We start from the raw sequence: 17,460 nt of genomic DNA, 5'->3' as shown, positions 1-17,460 counted from the left end.
GGGATAAATCATGCATGCAAATCATGCATCAAAGTCGTGAAATGGGCTACAAACGCAATAAAAATAAGATATTCAAAAGTTTAACAAATTGGGGGATGCGGGGGGACACCTTAGTCGCTCCTTGCCTAGGGCCATCGGCAGTGGGTATAATAGGCCAGGGAAGGTGTTGGGGCAGTGGGTTGCAGTCTCGGGGGGGAGGTAGGGTGGGTGGGGGTCTCACGGGTGTTGGGGCAGTGGGTCGGGGTCTTGGGGGATAGGGTGGGTGGGTGTCTCGTGGGTGTTGGGGCAGTGAGTCAGGATCCTGGGGGGGTAGGGTGGGTTTGGGTCTCACGGGTGTTGGCGCAGTGGGTCTGGGTCGGGGGGAAAGGGTGGGTGGGGGTCTCGCGGGTGTTGGGGTAGTGGGTGGGGGTTTCAGGGGGATAGGGTGGGTTTGAGTCTCACGGGTGTTGGGGCATTGGGTGGGGATCTCGGGGGGGGGTAGGGTGGGTTTGGGTCTCACAGGTGTTGGGGCAGTGGGTCTGGGTCGGGGGGAAGGGTGGGTGGGGGGTCTCGTGGGTGTTGGGGCAGTGGGTCGGGGTCTCACAGGTGTTGGTGCAGTGGGCTGCAGTCTCGGGTGGGGAGGTAGGGGTCCCACGGGTATTGGGGCAGTGGGTTAGGGTCTTGTGTGGGGAGGGTTGTTGTGGATCTCACGGGTGTTGGGGCAGTGGGTCGGGGTCTCGGGGGTATTGGGGCAGTGGGTTGGGGTTTCAGGGGGGTAGGGTGGGTGGGAGTTTCGCAGGTGTTGGGGCAGTGGGTCTGTATCGGGGGAAGGGTGGGTGGGGGTCTCACGGATGTGGGGGCAGTGGGTCGGGGTATCGCGGGGTAGAATGGGGTGCGGTCTCACGGGTGTTGGGGCAGTGGGTGGGGATCTCGGGGGGGAAGGGTGGGTGGGGGTCCTGTGGGTGTTGGGGCAGTGGGTGGGTGGGTGTCTTGCAGGTGTTGGGGCAGTGGGTCTGGGTTGGGGGGGGAAGGGTGGGTGGGGGTGTCTTGGGTGTCGGGGCAGTGGGTGGGGATCTCGGGAGGGTAGGGTGGGTGGAGGTCTCGCGGGTAATGAGGCAGTGGGTCGGAGTATCGGGGGTAGAATGGGATGCGGTTTCATGGGTGTTGGGGCAGTGGGTGGGGATCTCGGGGGGGAAGGGTGGGTGGGGGTCCCGCAGGTGTTGGGGCAGTGGGTTAGGGTCTTGTGTGGGGAGAGTTGTTGTAGATATCACGGGTGTTGGGGCAGTGGGTCAGGGTCTCGGGGGTATTGGGGCAGTGGGTTGGGATCTCAGGGGGGTAGGGTGGGTGGGGGTCCCGTGGGTGTTGGGGCTGTGGGTGGGTGGGGGTCTCGCGGATGTTGGGGCAGTGAGTCTGTGTCGGGGGGGGAAGGGTGGGTGTGGGTCTTGCGGATGTTGGGGCAGTAGGTGGGGATCTCGGGGGGGAAGGGTGGGTGGGGGTCACGCGGGTGTTGGGGCAGTGGGTCAGGGTCTCGTGTGGGGAGGGTTGTTGTGGATCTCACAGGTGTTGGGGCAGTGGGTGGGGGTCTTGGGGCAGTGGGTTGGGGTTTTGGGGGGGTAGGGTGGGGGGGTGTCTCGCGAGTGTTGGGGCAGTGGGTCGGGGGAAGGGTGTTGGGGCAGTGGGTGGAGATCTCAGGGGGTCAGGGTGTTGGGGCAGTGGGTCAGGGTCTCGGGGGGGAAGGGTGGGCAGGGGTGTCGTGGGTGTTGGGGCAGTGGGTGGGGGGGTGTTTCGCGGGTGTTGGGGCAGTGGGTCAGGGGGAAGGGTGTTGGGGCAGTGGGATGAGGTCTCAGGGGGGTAGGGTGGGTGGGGCAGTGGGTGAGGGTTGGGGGTCAGGGGCAGTGGGTGGGGGGGTGTCTCGCGGGTGTTGGGGCAGTGGGTTGGGGTCAGGGTGTTGGGGCAGTGGGTCAGGGGGAAGGGTGTTGGGGCAGTGGGTGGGTGGGGGTCTCGCGGGTGTTGGGGCAGTGGGTTGGGGTCAGGGTGTTGGGGCAGTGGGTCAGGGGGAAGGGTGTTGGGGCAGTGGGTGGGTGGGGGTCTCGCGGGTGTTGGGGCAGTAGGTCGGGGGAAGGGTGTTGGGGCAGTGGGTCAGGGGGAAGGGTGTTGGGGCAGTGGGTGGGTGGGGGTCTCGCGGGTGTTGGGGCAGTAGGTCGGGGGAAGGGTGTTGGGGCAGTGGGTCTGGGTCGGGGAAGGGTGGGTGGGGCAGTGGGTTGGGGTCAGGATGTTGGGGCAGAAGGTGGGGATCTCAGGGGGTCAGGGTGTTGGGGCAGTGGGTGGGTGGGGGTCTCGCGGGTGTTGGGGCAGTGTGGGTCAGGGGAAGGGTGTTGGGGCAGTGGGTCTGGGTCGGGGGGGAAGGGTGTTGGGGCAGTGGGATGGGGTTTCAGGGGGGTAGGGTGGGTGGGGCAGTGGGTGAGGGTTGGGGGTCAGGGGCAGTGGGTGGGTGGGGGTCTCGCGGGTGTTGGGGCAGTGTGGGTCGGGGGAAGGGTGTTGGGGCAGAAGGTGGGGGGGTGTCTCACGGGTGTTGGGGCAGTGGGTCAGGGGTCAGGGTGTTGGGGCAGTGGGTGGGTGGGGGTCTCGCGAGTGTTGGGGCAGTAGGTCGGGGGAAGGGTGTTGGGGCAGTGGGTCTGGGTCGGGGGGGAAAGGTGGAGGGGTCTCGGGGCAGCGCCTGTTCCAAGGCCCAGAAGCTGCTCCTTGCCCGGGATCGCCCGGACCCAGCCGTGTGAACGTTGATTGCGCGGTTTGGTCCTTGCGCCGCGCCGTAGCCGTCGCCATGGAGACGGGCCTAGCGGCCTGACCCAGGCCAGCGCACGGGAGGCGCCTGGAGCCACCGGCCTGGCCCTGAGCGCGCCCCGCGGGATGAGGCAGGAGCGGGGTGCCCAGAGCCGCCTTTCACTGCGGGGAGAAGGTGAGGAGCGGCCGCGGCCTGGGGAGCGGGGTGTCCCGAGCGGTTCGGCCGGCTGCGGAGGGCGGAGCTGAGGCAGGGGCAGCCCGGCGCGGCGGGAACCTCCGCTTGCGGGGGCTGGGCGAGGAGCCGCGGCCCGAGAGCCCCAGGGGCCTGCTGCGGGTGTCGGGACTCGGGGTGCAGCGCCCCGCCCCTTGTCAGGCGAGCGCCCTGCGCCGGGCTGCAGCGGATTCCTTCGCCCCGCAGCCCTGGCGTTGTGGCGCCCACCTTCCCGTTGCCAATTCCGGGGGGATGTATTCGTGGAGATTTCATCACATGACATTATCTTTAATTAAAGATAGATCTTCAATTCCTGGCGACTCCAGGCCCATCCTGGAGGGTTGGCAACCGTAGCCTACGTCCTCCTTCCAACACCCTATCGTTTTTCTAAATCATCAGTGGATGATGCATTATTGTAACTGTGACTGATTTGTATAACAACTTGTAGTAGAGTTTCATTATTAATTATTCAAATAAAGAAAGCGGCTTTCAGTGGCTGTGCATAAAATACTTCTCAGGTCCCCCAAAGGACACAGCCTGGTGACTTGGACTGTTGTGAAGTAGCTGGGACGTGTCACTCCTCCAGCCTGACCCTTTATGCTTGAGCAAATATGCTGACATATAAGAACATAAGAAGGGCCGTATAGGGTCAGACCAAAGGTCTATCAAGCCCAGTATCCTGTCTACTGACAGTGGTCAATGCCAGGTGTTTCAGAGGGCATGAACAGAACAGGGCAATTATCAAAGTGATTTAGCTCCTGTCATCCAGTCCCAGCATCTGGCAGTTAGAGGTTTAGGGACAGCCAGAGCACAGGGTTGCATCTCTGACCAGTTGCCATTGATAGACCTATCCTCCATGAACTTACCTAATTCTTGTTCGAACCCACTTAGTTTTGGCCTTCACAACATCCCCTGGCAAGAGTGCTACAGGTTTACTGTGCTTTGTTTGAAGAAGTACTAATGTTTTGTTTGTCACACACTGGTCCACTTCCCATTTCTAGAGGAATGGAGTTATGACTAGCGTTATATGACAAAATACTTTTGGGTCACCTCAAGTGACCATTATGAATAGATGAGGATATGCCATGCCCGGAGCCACAGCTTCGTTTCTTGGCCAAAAATTTTCTGCCAAATAGTGTATTCCCATTTTCTTTGGGAGTAAACACACACACACACACTTTTTTTTTTTATAATTTATTTATATATATAAAAATAAAAAAACACAACCCAAAAGCAATAATCAACCAATTTGTTGCAAATCTGTCTGGAATGTTTTCATAGGAATTATATGAACAGTTGAAAATTACAAAGTCTATATGAATCCTATTTGTTAGACAAATTAACAGGGAAAATGGCTACATTTATCAAAATTCATTTAATTGTGTAAAATATAAAAATATTTCTTTTTGTGTCTCTTGTTTGTTTCCCCATCTAAAATATGAAGAAACCACATGGGCACAGTTGGTTCCCAAGTAATCAAGTTTATTAATTATATCAAACAAGGCCTACCTTAATACTGCTCTGACTGGTCTCTGATGGTGTTCTATACTGTAGAAAGAGTGAATGTCACTAGATGACCTCTTGAGGTCCCTTCCAACTCTGATATTCTATGATTCTAAGGCTCTCAAACTATTTAAATGATATGACCCTTTTATACAATTAGTTGAACCAGTCTTTAGACTTGTTGTGAGCAGGGCCACTGCAAGGAAGTTTCGCACCCTAGGCGAAACTTCCACCTTGCGCCCCCTCACCCTGAGGCACCCCCCCCCCCCGGGAGCCGTGCGGCAGGTCCCCATCCCAGCTCACCTCTGCTCCGCCTCCTCCTCGAGCACGCCACCCCCGCTCTCATTCTCCTCCCCTCCCAGGCTTGCGGCACCAAACAGCTGATTGGTGCTGCAAGCTTGGGAGGCGGGAGAAGTGGAGTGGCGACCGCGTGCTCGGGGAGGGGGCATAGGAACGCTGTAAAAAAAATTGGGGGCACCGCTTTTTGGTGCCTCCAAATCTTGGTGCCCTAGGCAACCTCCTAGTTTGCCTAAATGGTAGCAGCGGCCCTGGTTGTGAGACTCATACAGCAGCAGAGTGACTTGCCTTTTCAAGGAATTTGGAGGACATGTCATCTGTGGCAGGAATATCTTTACTTTCTTTCCTGTTTTTAATTCTATCATAGATTTGCCAACTGTGTTCCAAGTTTGTGGAAACATACATACAAAATGGTACCCCCTTTGCTTTAATGTTTATGCAGATAACTTTGTCCTCTATTGAACTAATTAGTATTTGAAACAGTAATGCTGCATTCAAATTTTACATAGGAAAGAGTGACAGATAAAGGGTTTTTCTGGAATATGGGCATTTCATTGTCTTAGTATTCCGTGACTAGCATTTGAAAAGATGCAATTCAGTATTTTGATATAACAACCAAAGTGTATCTTGTTTTCTTTCAACGTACCCGCTATCACGCACAGAAATCTCTCATGAAAATAATCGAGGGTCAGCTTTTTGACTTTTTCTGAAGTCAGACAACTGCAAGTGTAGTAAGTGAGATGCATGGTTCACTGTTCATTAAATCATAATTACTCAATTGACAACTCATTCCACTTGTTCACTTTGTAATGTAATTGTAAAATAAGATTGTAAAAAAAAAGTTGCAGTTTTTGTTATAACTGTTTGAGCAACTGTTGCTGTTATTGTTAGTGCTGATCACTGGTGACATACAGTACTTTAAGAATGTGTATGTGCCTGTGTGTGTGCATGCATGCAACTATAAGCATTCTTAATTACTTGTATCACGACCCTTTATTTCTTCATGAATTCCTGCATAATTCGGTGCTGTCTGCCTTTCCAAAAGGAAGCTTTTATCATCTGTAATACGGATGCTACCAAGTCCTACACCAAACATCCACAGGGTGGGAAAAAACTTTGGTAAAAGTGTTCGTGTAGAAGGATTGGTGAAAGGTTTTCATGATTCATAGAATTTAAGGACAGCAGGAACCATTAGGTGATCTAGTCAAACCTGTCTCACAGACCATAGAATTTCATAGATTTGCAGATTCCAAGGCCAGAAGGGGCCGTAGTGATAATCTACTCTGATCCATATAACACACAGAAGTTCTCCCTAAAATCCCTAGAGTATATCTTTTAGAAAACATCCAATTTTGATTTATACATTTTCAGTGATGGAGAATCCACCACAACCTCTGGTAAATTGTTCCAATGGTTAATTTCCCTTACTGTCAAACATTTACATCTTCTTTCCAATCTGAATTTGCCTAGCTTCAACTTCCAGCCATTAGATTGTATTAGACCTTTCTCTGCTAGATTGAAGAGCTCATTGTTAAATATTTGTTCCCTATGTAGTGTGACAAAGTTCCTCCTCTATCTTGGTGGGTCCTGCACTTATTGGCTGATTGTCTTGCCTCAGAGATTCACCATGTGGGTTGGGGAACAGCCTGAAGAACCCACAGTCCAGGTCAATTGGGAGGTTTGGGGGGAACCCGGGCCCACCCTCTACTCCAGGTTCCAGCCCAGGGCCCTGTGGACTGTAGCTGTTTATAGTGCCTCCTGTAACAGCTGCAGGACAGCTACAACTCCCTGGGCTACTTCCCCATAGCCTCCCCCAAACACCTTCCTTCAGGGCCGGCTTTAGGAAGTGTGGGGCCCAATTCGAACATTTTCGGCAGGGCCCCGGCAGGGATGACTTAAAAAAAGATGTAAAAAAAAGCCTTTCATTTCTTAGCAACCGGTTCCCTATAAAAAGTTTTGATTTAAGGGATGTGCCACAGTATGTATTTTTTGTACCAATAGAGTTACCATACGTCCATATTTTCCCGGGAGGAATTTTTAAATTTTAAAAAAATTTTAAAATTTAAAAATTCCTCCCGGGCGGTGATTTAAGAACCAAAAAGCCTGACATGTCCGGGAAAATACGGATGTATGTGAACCCTACCTAAAGTCCTTTTTTAAAAAGATGGGCCTGAACTAGAAATGAGCTCTGTTTCACATGTGTGGGTCCCCACCACTCCCTGGGGGTGTGCTAGGGTGACCAGATGTCCCGATTTTATAGGGACAGTCCCGATTTTGGGGTCTTTTTCTTATATAGGCTCCTATTACCCCTACCCCCTGTCCCAATTTTTCACACTTGCTGTCTGGTCACCCTAGGATGTGCACATGTGTGAGTCCCAGCTGCTCCCTGCCCCCCTCATTGAAGCAGGTGTGCAGGGTTACTGCCCTGGGAACTGCAGGGCACCAGTGGACATGGGGCTGGCTGGAGGCAGGGCAGGGGCTGACTGGAGGTAGGGTCTGGCTGCAGGCAGGGTAAGGGATGCGGGGCTGGCTGGAGACAGGAGTGTGTGGGGTGGGCTGGCTGGCTTCAGGCAGGGCCACAGGGGGGTGCGGCATGGGTTGGCAGGACTGGAGACAGAGGAGTGTGGGACTGGCTGGCTTCAGGCAGGGGGGTGCGGCAGGGAGACAGGGCAGGGGGTGTGGGGCTGGTGTGGGCAGGGCGTGCAGGGCTGATGCGGGAAGGGGTATGTGTGGGGCTGGCTGGCTTTGGGCAGGGCCACAGGGGGGTGCAGCAGGGGTTGGCTGGAGACAGGGCTGGAGGTGCGGCAGGGGCTGGCTGTGGGCAGGGGGTGCGGGGCAGGCTGCCAGCAGCGGCAGGGCAGGGAGTGCGGGGCTGATGCGGGCAGGACGGGGGTGTAGGGCTGGTGCAGGCAGGGCAGGGGGTGCGTCAGGGGCTGGCTGCGGGCAGGGCAGGGGGTGCAGGGCTGCCTGGACACGGGCTGGCTGTGGGCAAGGCAGGGGGTGCGGGGCTGGCTGGAGATGGGCTGGCAGACGGGCAGGGCAGGGGGTGCATGGCTGGAGACAGGGCAGGGGGTGCAGGGCTGACTGGAGACAGGGGCTGGCTGCGGGCAGGGCAGGGGGTGAGGGGCTGGGTGGAGATGGGCTGGCAGACGGGCAGGGGGTGCATGGCTGGAGACAGGGCAGGGGGTGCGGGGCTGACTGGAGACAGGGGCTGGCTGCGGGCAGGGCAGGGGGTGAGGGGCTGGGTGGAGATGGGCTGGCAGACGGGCAGGGCAGGGGGTGCATGGCTGGAGACAGGGCAGGGGGTGCGGGGCTGACTGGAGACAGGGGCTGGCTGCGGGCAGGGCAGGGGGTGAGGGGCTGGTGCGGGCAGAGGGTGCGGGTACAGCCCACCCTGTACGGTAAGTGCCCCCTCTTCCTCCCTCCCCCATCGGATAGCAGCAGCAGCCCAGGGCTCGGGGGCTATTTAAAGGGCCCGGGGCTCCCCTGCTTCCACCGCACAGGCCCTTTCAATAGCTGCAGGAGCCCTGGGGAAGCATCGGGGCTCCAGCGGCTATTTAAAGGGCCGGGGCGGTAGAAGCAACAGGAGCCCTGGACTTTTTAAATAGCCCCCAGAGCCCTGCAGCCCTACCCCAGGGCTCCAGCAGTGGGGCTCTGGTGGCAATTTAAAGGGCCTGGGGCTCCAGCCCCTGCTGGGAGCCCCAGGCCCTTTAAATTGCCCCCTGGGGAAGCCGGGCCACCCAGGTACAGCGCACCAGCACTTGCCAGTACGCCGTACCGGGGCTTGGGCGCGGGGCCCTCTTAGGGGCGGGGCCCGATTCAGGGGAATTGGTTGAATTGGCCTAAAGCCGGCCCTGCCTTCCTTATTCTCACCACAGAACCTTCCTCCTGGTGTCTGATAACACTTGTGCTCTTCAGTCCTCCAGCAGCACTGCACTCCGCTCCTCACACTCACACCACAAACTGAAGCGAGCTCCTTTTAAAACCCAGGTGCCCTGATTAGCCTGCCTTAATTGATTCTAGCAGCTTCTTAATTGGCTCCAGGTGTCCTAATTAGCCTGCCTGCCTTAACTGGTTCTAGCAGGTTCCTGATTACTCTAGTGCAGCCCCTGCTCTGGTCACTCAGGGAACAGAAAACTACTCATCCAGTGACCAGTATATTTGCCCTCTACCAGACTCCTGTACCCCACTGGTCTGGGTCTGTCACAGTAGGTACTTGTAGACTGTGATCAAGTTATCCCTTAACTTTCTCTTTGTTAAGCTAAATAGATTGAGCTCCTTGAGTCTCACTATAAAGCATGTTTTCTAATCCTTTAATCATTCTCAGGGCTCTGAACACTCTCCAATTTATCAACATTGTTCTTGCATTGTACACAGTAGAACTGGACACAACATTCCAGCAGTGCTAAATACAGAAGTAAAATAACCTGTCTTCTCCTTGAGATTCTTCTGTCTGTGCAGTCCAGGATCACATTAGCCTTTAGGCCATTGTGTCACATTGGGAATTTATGTTGAGCAGATTATCCACCATGACCCCCAAATGTTTTTCAAAGTTACTGATTCCAAGGATAGAGTCTCCCATCTTGTAAATATGACCTACATTTTTTGTTCCTAGATTTAATATGGCTAAATGTATAAAATGCATATTGTTTGCTTGCGCCCTGTTTTCCAAGCGATGCAGATCACTCTGAATCAGTGACCTCTTCTCTTCTTTATTTACCGCTCCCCCAATTTTTGTGTCATCTGAAGACTTTATCAGTGATGATTCTATGTTTTCTTCCAGGTCATTGATTAAAATGTTAAATAGCGTAGGGCCAAGAACCAATCCCTGCTGGACCCCATTGGATACAGACTCACTTGATGACAAGTCCTAGTTTACAATTACATTTTGAGACCTGCCAGTTTTTAATCCATTTAATGTATGCCGTGTTAATTTTATATCATTCTAATTTTTTAATCACAATGTCACGTGGCACCAAGTCAAACGCTGCTTCTAGGTATAAGGAGAAGCAGACGAGGCAGCAGTGCCAAGCTGCTAGTGATGTAGGAGGCTCAATTCCCCTTTTCAAGTGTGGCTCTGTCAGCAGAGCTGCTAGCGTGCCTGAAACTGTAGGAACCCTTGAAGTGAGATCAGGAGTTGTATGTGAATGTGGAAGTGGAAGTGATGCTAATGGGCTAGGAAAGGATCTTGAGGATATGCAGAACTTGTTTCTGTCCCTGTTATTGAGGCAAGGTCGAAGTTCTTAGGTAGCTGCAGAGTGAGTGTAGACCCTGCCTTTCTTAGTCAACTGTTACTGTCCTCCAGCAGCTATTCCACAATGTCCCATACTGACCACTCTGGTCATCATTGTGAGCTCCACTGCCCAGGGGTCACATAGACCGGAAGCCCAACTTCCCCATTAAATCCCAGTGAAGGTTTGAAATTCCTTTTCCTGAATGCCCAACTTCAGGAGCACACCAAGCAGCTCTCCATTGTTGAGTGCAACTTCCCAGCTGACCATGCCGGCTACACAATCCAGACTGGCTCCTGGCTGGAGTAGACCGCAGGTATTGGATCTCCGTGGCCTGTAGGGAAAAGGGGCTGTGCAGGCACAGCTCCAAATCAGCTGCAGAAACGTGGACATCTATGAGCAGATTGCTCAGGGGATGCAGGACAAGGGCTACAACAGGGACCAGCAGCAGTGCAGTGTGAAAGCCATGGAGCTGCAGCAGGCGCACCAGAAGGCCACGGAGGCCAACAATCGAACCAGTGATGAGCCACAAGACCTGTCATTTTTAGAAAGAGCTACATGCCATATTCAGCAGAGACACCACCCCACTCCCAAGAGCACCATGAATCTCTCTGAGAAGCCCGAGTCACAGGCCCCTGCTGTGAACAGCGAGGAGGAGGAGGAGGGATAGCTGACTGGGGGATCCAGCTGGCCAGTGAGCCTAGACCTGTTTTTGACTCCACCACAGTCCAGCCAGTCCCACCAGTTAAGCACTAGCAAGCCCAATGCAGGGGAAGGAACTTCAGGTAAGTGTGTGGTATAATTTAAAATTACAGGGATGGCACTCCCAAAGTAGCAGGACACATCTTTTGACTTATCATTAATTTACTCTTGCTAGAAGAGGTAGTGGTACATCCAAGAGAGGTAGACTTGATATCTACTTTTCATTCCCCTCTAGAATTATGAGAGGGGCGGGGTATGCAGAGCAGTTTTTGTGCAGGGTTGTCTCGGGAATCCTCTAGAGAGATCTCTGTGAAACTTCCATGGAGGTACTCTGAAATCCTCTGCCACAGATTTCTAGGGAGGGCTGCCTTATTTCTTCCTCCACAGTAGGACACTTTCCCATGGTATTAAGCAATAACTTCAGCAGGCATCATTGCAGTACATAGTCTAGCAGCATACGTTATGGCCTAGATGGCCTCAGGATGCCAGCAGCAGCTGTGCTCTTTCTGCTTTTGTTAGAAGTGAGATAGGAGCTGAAATCACCACTGCTTGTGCAATACGGTGTCAGTATTCAGTGCCGTTGCCCTATACTACTAGAATCATGCAAATAAGCAGTTCCCTCTGTGATAGACCCAGACCAGTTGGGAACAGCAGAGTAGCAGAAGGGAGATATACTGGCCACTGGATAAGTAGTTTTCTGTTCCCTGAGTGACCAGAGCAGGGGCTGCTCCAGGCTAATAGACCACCTGACTCCAATTAACCTGCTAAGAGTCAGGTGAGGCAGTGAAGCACCTGACTCTAATTAAGGCCCCTCTGATGCTATAAAAGGGCTCACTCCCCCCAAGCCATGGGGAGCCAGGTAGCTAGAGGAGAGGAAGTGTGTGAGAGGAACTGGGAGCAAGAGGTGCAAGAAGCTGAGAGTGAGTAGGTGTACTGCTGGAGGATGGAGAAGTACAAGCATTATCAGACATCAGGAGGAAGGTCCAGTGGTGAGGACAAAGAAGGTGTTGGGAGGAGGCTATGGGGAAGTAGGCCAGGGAGTTGTAGGTGTCATGCAACTGTACCAGGAGGCACTCTAAACAGCTGCAGTCTACAGGGCCCTGGGCTGGAACCTGGAGTAGGGGGTGGGCCTGGGTTCCCCCCATACCTCCCAACTCCTGATCAAACACAGGAGGAATTGACCTGGACTATAGCTTCTACCAGAGGGGAAGGTCTCTGGACTGTTTCCTGACCCACAGGGTGAATCAGTGAAGTGAGCAAATCTGCCAATAAGTGCAGGACCCACCAAGGTAGAGGAGGAACTTTGTCACACCTCCTAATTTCCCCAACCCCTGGTGGGCCATACTCACCATGACTGGTGCGGTTATTGGCGCAGTGCACAAGCAATCCCAAGCAGAAATGAGAATATAGTGCTTAAATCTTTAGGGGAGTGAGTTCAGCATCTTAAGTTTCACTTTCCATAGTGAATACACTGAAAATGCTACCACTGTGTGTTTTATCTGCAGCTGCTGTCATTGTGGCCTTCAGGGTCTCTCCCTCCACACTTACTGAACACCTGAGCCACATAAGGAGGAGAAAGAAGAGGACTCAGGATGACATGTTCCGGGAGATCCTGCAAGCCAGTTTTGCATTGGATAGTGAGCACAGGGTCGGGAGGATGAACATTGCGGACAGCTTGGAGAAGGATAGAGTGAAGAGGAGAAAGGTGAAAGAAAATGAAAGGGAGATGGACCAGGATATAATAGGGATTCTGAGGTAGCAAACAGATGCTGCAGACCCATTGAGAACTCCCTATGTCTCTCCTCAACATTCCATGTGGCATCAGGGGTTGCTGCATTACCCCTACCACTCTATCCTGGGAGACATTAAAGACAATCACAGTGTCACATATGCAGACTTGTGAAAGCCACAGGTGGTTTATGTGTAGCTGAAAGGGACATGAATGTTCTTTCCCCTTCATGAGTTCTGTTCTCTTAATTTATTAAGTTTTATTACATTTTTAAAAAAATATTTGTTTTTAAATGTCTTTTTTTTGTTTGTTTTGCAAAGGTTTAGTTACAGAATAAAATTCTATTATTTGGAACACAGTTTCTTTATTTGTTCACAACATATGCTGGCTGGTGTTCAGCAGTTCTGAAAGCAGCCAATTACCTGTTACTGCACAGAGTCACACAACGCATAAGATCATTCACAAACAAAATTAACAGGTGCATTGAAAATATTATATCCCCCTATATACAGCAATCACCACACAATTCATACCAGGCTGCAAAAGAGCAGGGCCAGATAGAGCACACTGCGGCAAAACACACACAACTCTGGGTCGCTATTACAATGGTCTGAACCGTATAGCTCCACATAGAGCTCTTCCAATAGCCCTTGTATCTGGCTGTTCAACTTCAGCAGAGAGCTGCTCCACCTCCACCTCAGTGGAAACTTCCCCCCTTAGCTGCACAGAGAGCATGCAGGACACAGCAGGCAGCTATAACCATTGGGATATTTTTCTCACTGATGTCAATTTTGTGAGTAAATAATGCCAACATCCCTTCAAACAACCAAAGGCACATTCAACTGTCATTCTTCACCCGCTGAGCCAGTAGCTGAGGTGTTCCTTGGTGCTGTTGAGGTGGGGGGTGAATGGCTTCATGAGCTGGGGAATAAGGGGTAAGGCTGGGTTGCCTAGGATCACTACTGGCATTTCAACATTGCCAGTGGTAATCTGCCGGTCAGCATAAAGCAGCTGAGTTAGTATATCGCTTGTGCACATGCATACTTGACTCCTTGCATTGGCACTCCGAGTACTCACCAGGAGTGCTTGTGTTGATGCACAGTGTGTTGCACCATGGGTAGGTATCCCAGTGTGCAACCTAAACCTACCACCGTCCAGCACACTGTCTTTTGGGAAGTTTTGGCAATGCATGGGGGGCAGGGGGGTGTAGAAATGAGTTGCGCAGGGGTGACTAGGAGAAAGGGGTAATTTCCCAGTATGCACCTGTCTCCATCCCATAATATCATCTATATCCCATCATTTTCACACCTTTTTAAAAAATCCCACGAATCTACATGGCTCACCTTGCTGTCCACCATCTCTGACAGAAGCATGGAGCCTGCCCAGTTCTGCACTATTGTCATGAATGCTGAAGTAGAGGACGTATAATCTTGCTGAGCCTCAAGAAGAACTGAATCAGCAGGGAACATGACAATTTCCTGGAGGGTAAATTGCTGTGTGACATAGCAGGAACCAATTCAAGGCTGTTGATGGCATTCCCGGAGCAGCTGCAGATAGTGGAGTGCTGCTCCTGGGCCTGAAAAATGAGCATTGGTTGGTGGGATCGCTTCATAATGCAGGCTTGGGATGATGAGCAGTAGCTGCAGAAATTTTGGCTGCACAGAGTCACGTTCCTGGATCTGTGTGCTGAGCTCGTCCCTGCCCTCCAGCACAGGGACACCAGAATGAGAGCTGCACTCAATGGAGAAGCAAGTGGTGATCGGACTGTGAAAACTTGCAATACTGGATTGCGACCGGTCAGTGGGAAATCATTTTGGAGTTAGAAAATCTATTGTAGTGGCTGTTGTCATGCCAGGGTGCAGAGCCATTAATTGCCTCCTGATACACAGGAATGTGAATCTCAGCAATGTGCAGGACATAGTGGATGGATTTGCAGCAATGAGGTTCTCGAACTGCGGCGGGGCAATAGATTGCCCGCATATCCCCATTCTGGCACCAGACCACGTTGCCACAAGATACATCAACAGAAAGGGCTCCTTTTCTATGGTTATGCAAATGTTGGTGAATCACCAGGGACGCTTCACCGATACCAGTGTGGGCTGGTCAGGAAAGTTGCATGACGCTCGAATGTTTAAGAACACAGGACTGTTCAGAAAGCTGCAAGCAGGGATAGTTTTTCCCAACCTTCACATTACCAGTGGCAATGATAAAATGCCAATAGTGTTCCTGGATGACCCAGCCTACCCCTTGCTCCTCTGGCTTCTGAAGCCATACACCGGCCATCTTGATCACACCAAAGAAAGATTCAACTACTGGCTCGGCAGGGGCAGAATGACAGTTGAATGAGCTTTTAGTAGATTGAAGGGACGTTTGCATTGTTTATTCACAAGACTGGATCTCAGTGAAAGAAACATCCCAATGGTTATAGCTGCCTGCTATGTCCTGCATAATATCTGTGAAGCAAAGGGAGAAAGGTTGCTGCAGTGGTGGAGGGCGGACGTGGCATGTCTGCTGAGTTTGAACAGCAATACAACTCGTGGACCTGGTTGTACGCACGCAGGTCGGGCCTGGTGGTCAGTGTGGGAGTCGGGCCTGGTGGTTGGAATGGGAGTCGGGCCTAGTGATCGGAGTCCAAATGCCAGAGCCAAGGGTCGAGAGACCGTCTGAGTCAGGAGTCAAAGCAGAGGGTCAGAACTGGGCTACCAGGAATCAGGGAAGGCAGGAGGAGGGATGGTTCTGAGGCAGGAGCAAGGCGGGAACAAGATGGTGCATGGCAGAATGTGAGTTGGAGCATGGACGAGCAAAGCAGGAGCAATGCTTGGAGAGACGAGCACAGGAAAGCAGAGCATCAGTGGACGTGTGCTTTGAGCAGCCAATGAGCTGCCAGTCTGCTGACTTCCTCAGCCAATCAGGCAGGGTGGACCATCAAGCAATCTGGCTCGCTCGTTAGGGCATCAGAAGTACTGAGCAGGTGCAACTGAGGGCCTTCTGACAGCTCTACTGCTCAGGGAGACTTTAACAGTGAGTCACAGTAATGCGTTGTGGTGTAGAGTTCTCTCCCTGGCCGGTTACAAATTGTGTGGTGCTTGGTGTCCATCTATGACTATAACAGTGTCAGTGCAGCTATTAATGTGGTGGTGCTTGCTCTACACTTAGGATTAGTCCACTGTGTTTCTCACTGAGCCAATGAGCTATCACACTGTGCAGTACCAAGTAAGCAGGAGCATTCAGAACTGCTTAGCACTCCGCCGCATGTGTTGTGAACTAATAAAGATGAATTATTTTCCAAATAATAGAACGTTATTCAGTACCAAAACCAATGCAAAGAAAAATCCATGCAATTTAAAATCAGATACATTAAAAACTTTATAGATTACTGGCACGGAACTTAACAAGGGGAAAGAACATTCTGTCCATACTAGCTACACATACAGCTACTGTGGCTGTCACAAATCACCGTATGTGAAACTGTGGTTGTCCTTAATGTCTCCTGCGGTGAGTGGTAGGTGTAGGTCTGCAACCCCTGATGCCATGTGACATGTTGGGGGGGGGGGAGGGGAATGGAGGTGCTGCAATGGAGATCTCTATGGATTGCAAAGGGAGGCGAGCCAGTGATTGATGAACCTGTAGGTGCACAAGAGTCTGCAGGATCTGTGTTTGCTGGTGGAGGTAACCCATTATGTCCTGGTGCATCTTCCTCTCTGGCTCCTGGGTCTTTCTTTTGTCTGCTCTTTCTTTCTCCATACAGTCTGCTGCAGTATTCATCCTCCAGGCTCTCTGTTCACAGTCTGATACAGCACTGGCTTGCAGGGTCTCACTGAACATGTCATCCTGAGTCCTTTCCTTTCTCCTCTTTATCTGGTTCAGGTGTTCCACAGGTGTGGAGGGGGAATGCCTCAAGGCCGCAACACACAGAGGTATCATTGTCCATAGAGTCACTACGGAAAGTGAAAGTTAATATTCAGAACGCCCTTCCCTGGCTCCCCTAAAGTTTTAAACAAGACATACTTATTGACACTTCTGCTTTGGAGTGCTTCTGTGCGGCGCCACTCACAGCACCAGCCATGGTGATCATGGTCCTCCAGGTGTGAGAGAAATGAGGAGGGAATTGCTTGGTTGCATGAAACTGAGTATAGGGCAATGACACTGAATACTTGCACTATTTTCCACAGGGGGTGGTGATTTTAGCTGCTATCTCATGCCTGAGGGTAACAAACACACAGAAAGCACAGCGGCTGCTGGTGTCCCAAAGCTGCCTGGGCCTGTAGGCCACTAGCCTGTATACTGCAATGGTGCCTGCAGTTATTGATGACTGGCATGGGAAGGTGTCCTACCGTTGAGGGAAGAAATAAGGCAGCCATCCCTAGAAACTGTCAGGAGAGGAACTCCATGGAAGTTTCATTGAGATCTCTCTGGAGGATTCAAGGGACATCCCTATGTACATAAACAAACTACGCTGCGTGGTCCTTGTTGCCTAACTCAACAGGGGAATGAAAAGCAGATAACAACTCCACCTCTCTGTTGTACCACTACCTCTTCTAGTACGAGTAAATTAATGAAAGCTCGATTACTGTGTCCTGTTAAATTGGGGCACAAAACAATTAAACACTTACCTGGGATTCCTTCCCTTGCATCTGGCTCACCCATGCCTGACTGCAGTGGAGTCTCAAACAGGTCCTGGCTCACAGCATACTGGTCTCCCCCAGCCGCATATCCCCCATCCTCCTCCTCCTCATTCATCTCCTCATTCTTGCAGTTCATGCCAGGGGCTTGTGGCTCGGACATCTCAGAAGTATCCCCAGAGGTGTGTGCGGTAGTGGTGGGATCTCTGCCAAGTATGGCATGCAGCTCTTTGTAAAAGGGGCAGGTATGCGGATTGGCACTGGATCAACTGTTGGCCTCACGGGCCTTCTGATATGCCAGCCGAAGTTCCTGCGCTTTCACACAGCACTGCTGCTGATCCCTGTCGTATCCCTGCATCTGCATTCCCCCATGCGATCTGCTCATAGATATCCTTGTTTCTGTAG

General features: G+C 52.1%; 1 protein-coding gene across 17 annotated transcripts in view; it reads left to right on the top strand.

The window, feature by feature from the left end:
* Positions 1–2,773: 2,773 nt before the first annotated feature.
* ZDHHC1 (zinc finger DHHC-type containing 1) overlaps positions 2,774–17,460 on the top strand; it is a 59,533-nt gene continuing 44,846 nt past the window's right edge. For 3 of the 17 annotated variants that reach the window (XM_065566791.1, XM_065566802.1, XM_065566801.1), the window contains exons 1-2: positions 11,504–11,624; positions 12,210–12,409. In XM_065566791.1, the coding sequence (XP_065422863.1) occupies positions 11,552–11,624; positions 12,210–12,409 (273 nt within the window). In that variant the 5' untranslated portion in view covers positions 11,504–11,551. Of the gene's footprint in view, positions 2,936–5,433; positions 5,503–10,772; positions 10,788–11,503; positions 11,694–12,209; positions 12,410–17,460 lie in introns of those variants that run through there. The other 14 variants (XM_065566794.1, XM_065566797.1, XM_065566796.1 and 11 more) reach the window with 8 other exon arrangements.

Source organism: Chrysemys picta, chromosome 14 (assembly GCF_011386835.1).
Source record: "Chrysemys picta bellii isolate R12L10 chromosome 14, ASM1138683v2, whole genome shotgun sequence".
NCBI classification, from domain to species: Eukaryota; Metazoa; Chordata; order Testudines; family Emydidae; genus Chrysemys; species Chrysemys picta.
The sequence above is the reverse complement of the archived record's forward strand: the minus strand, read 5'-3'. Positions and strand labels throughout refer to the sequence as shown.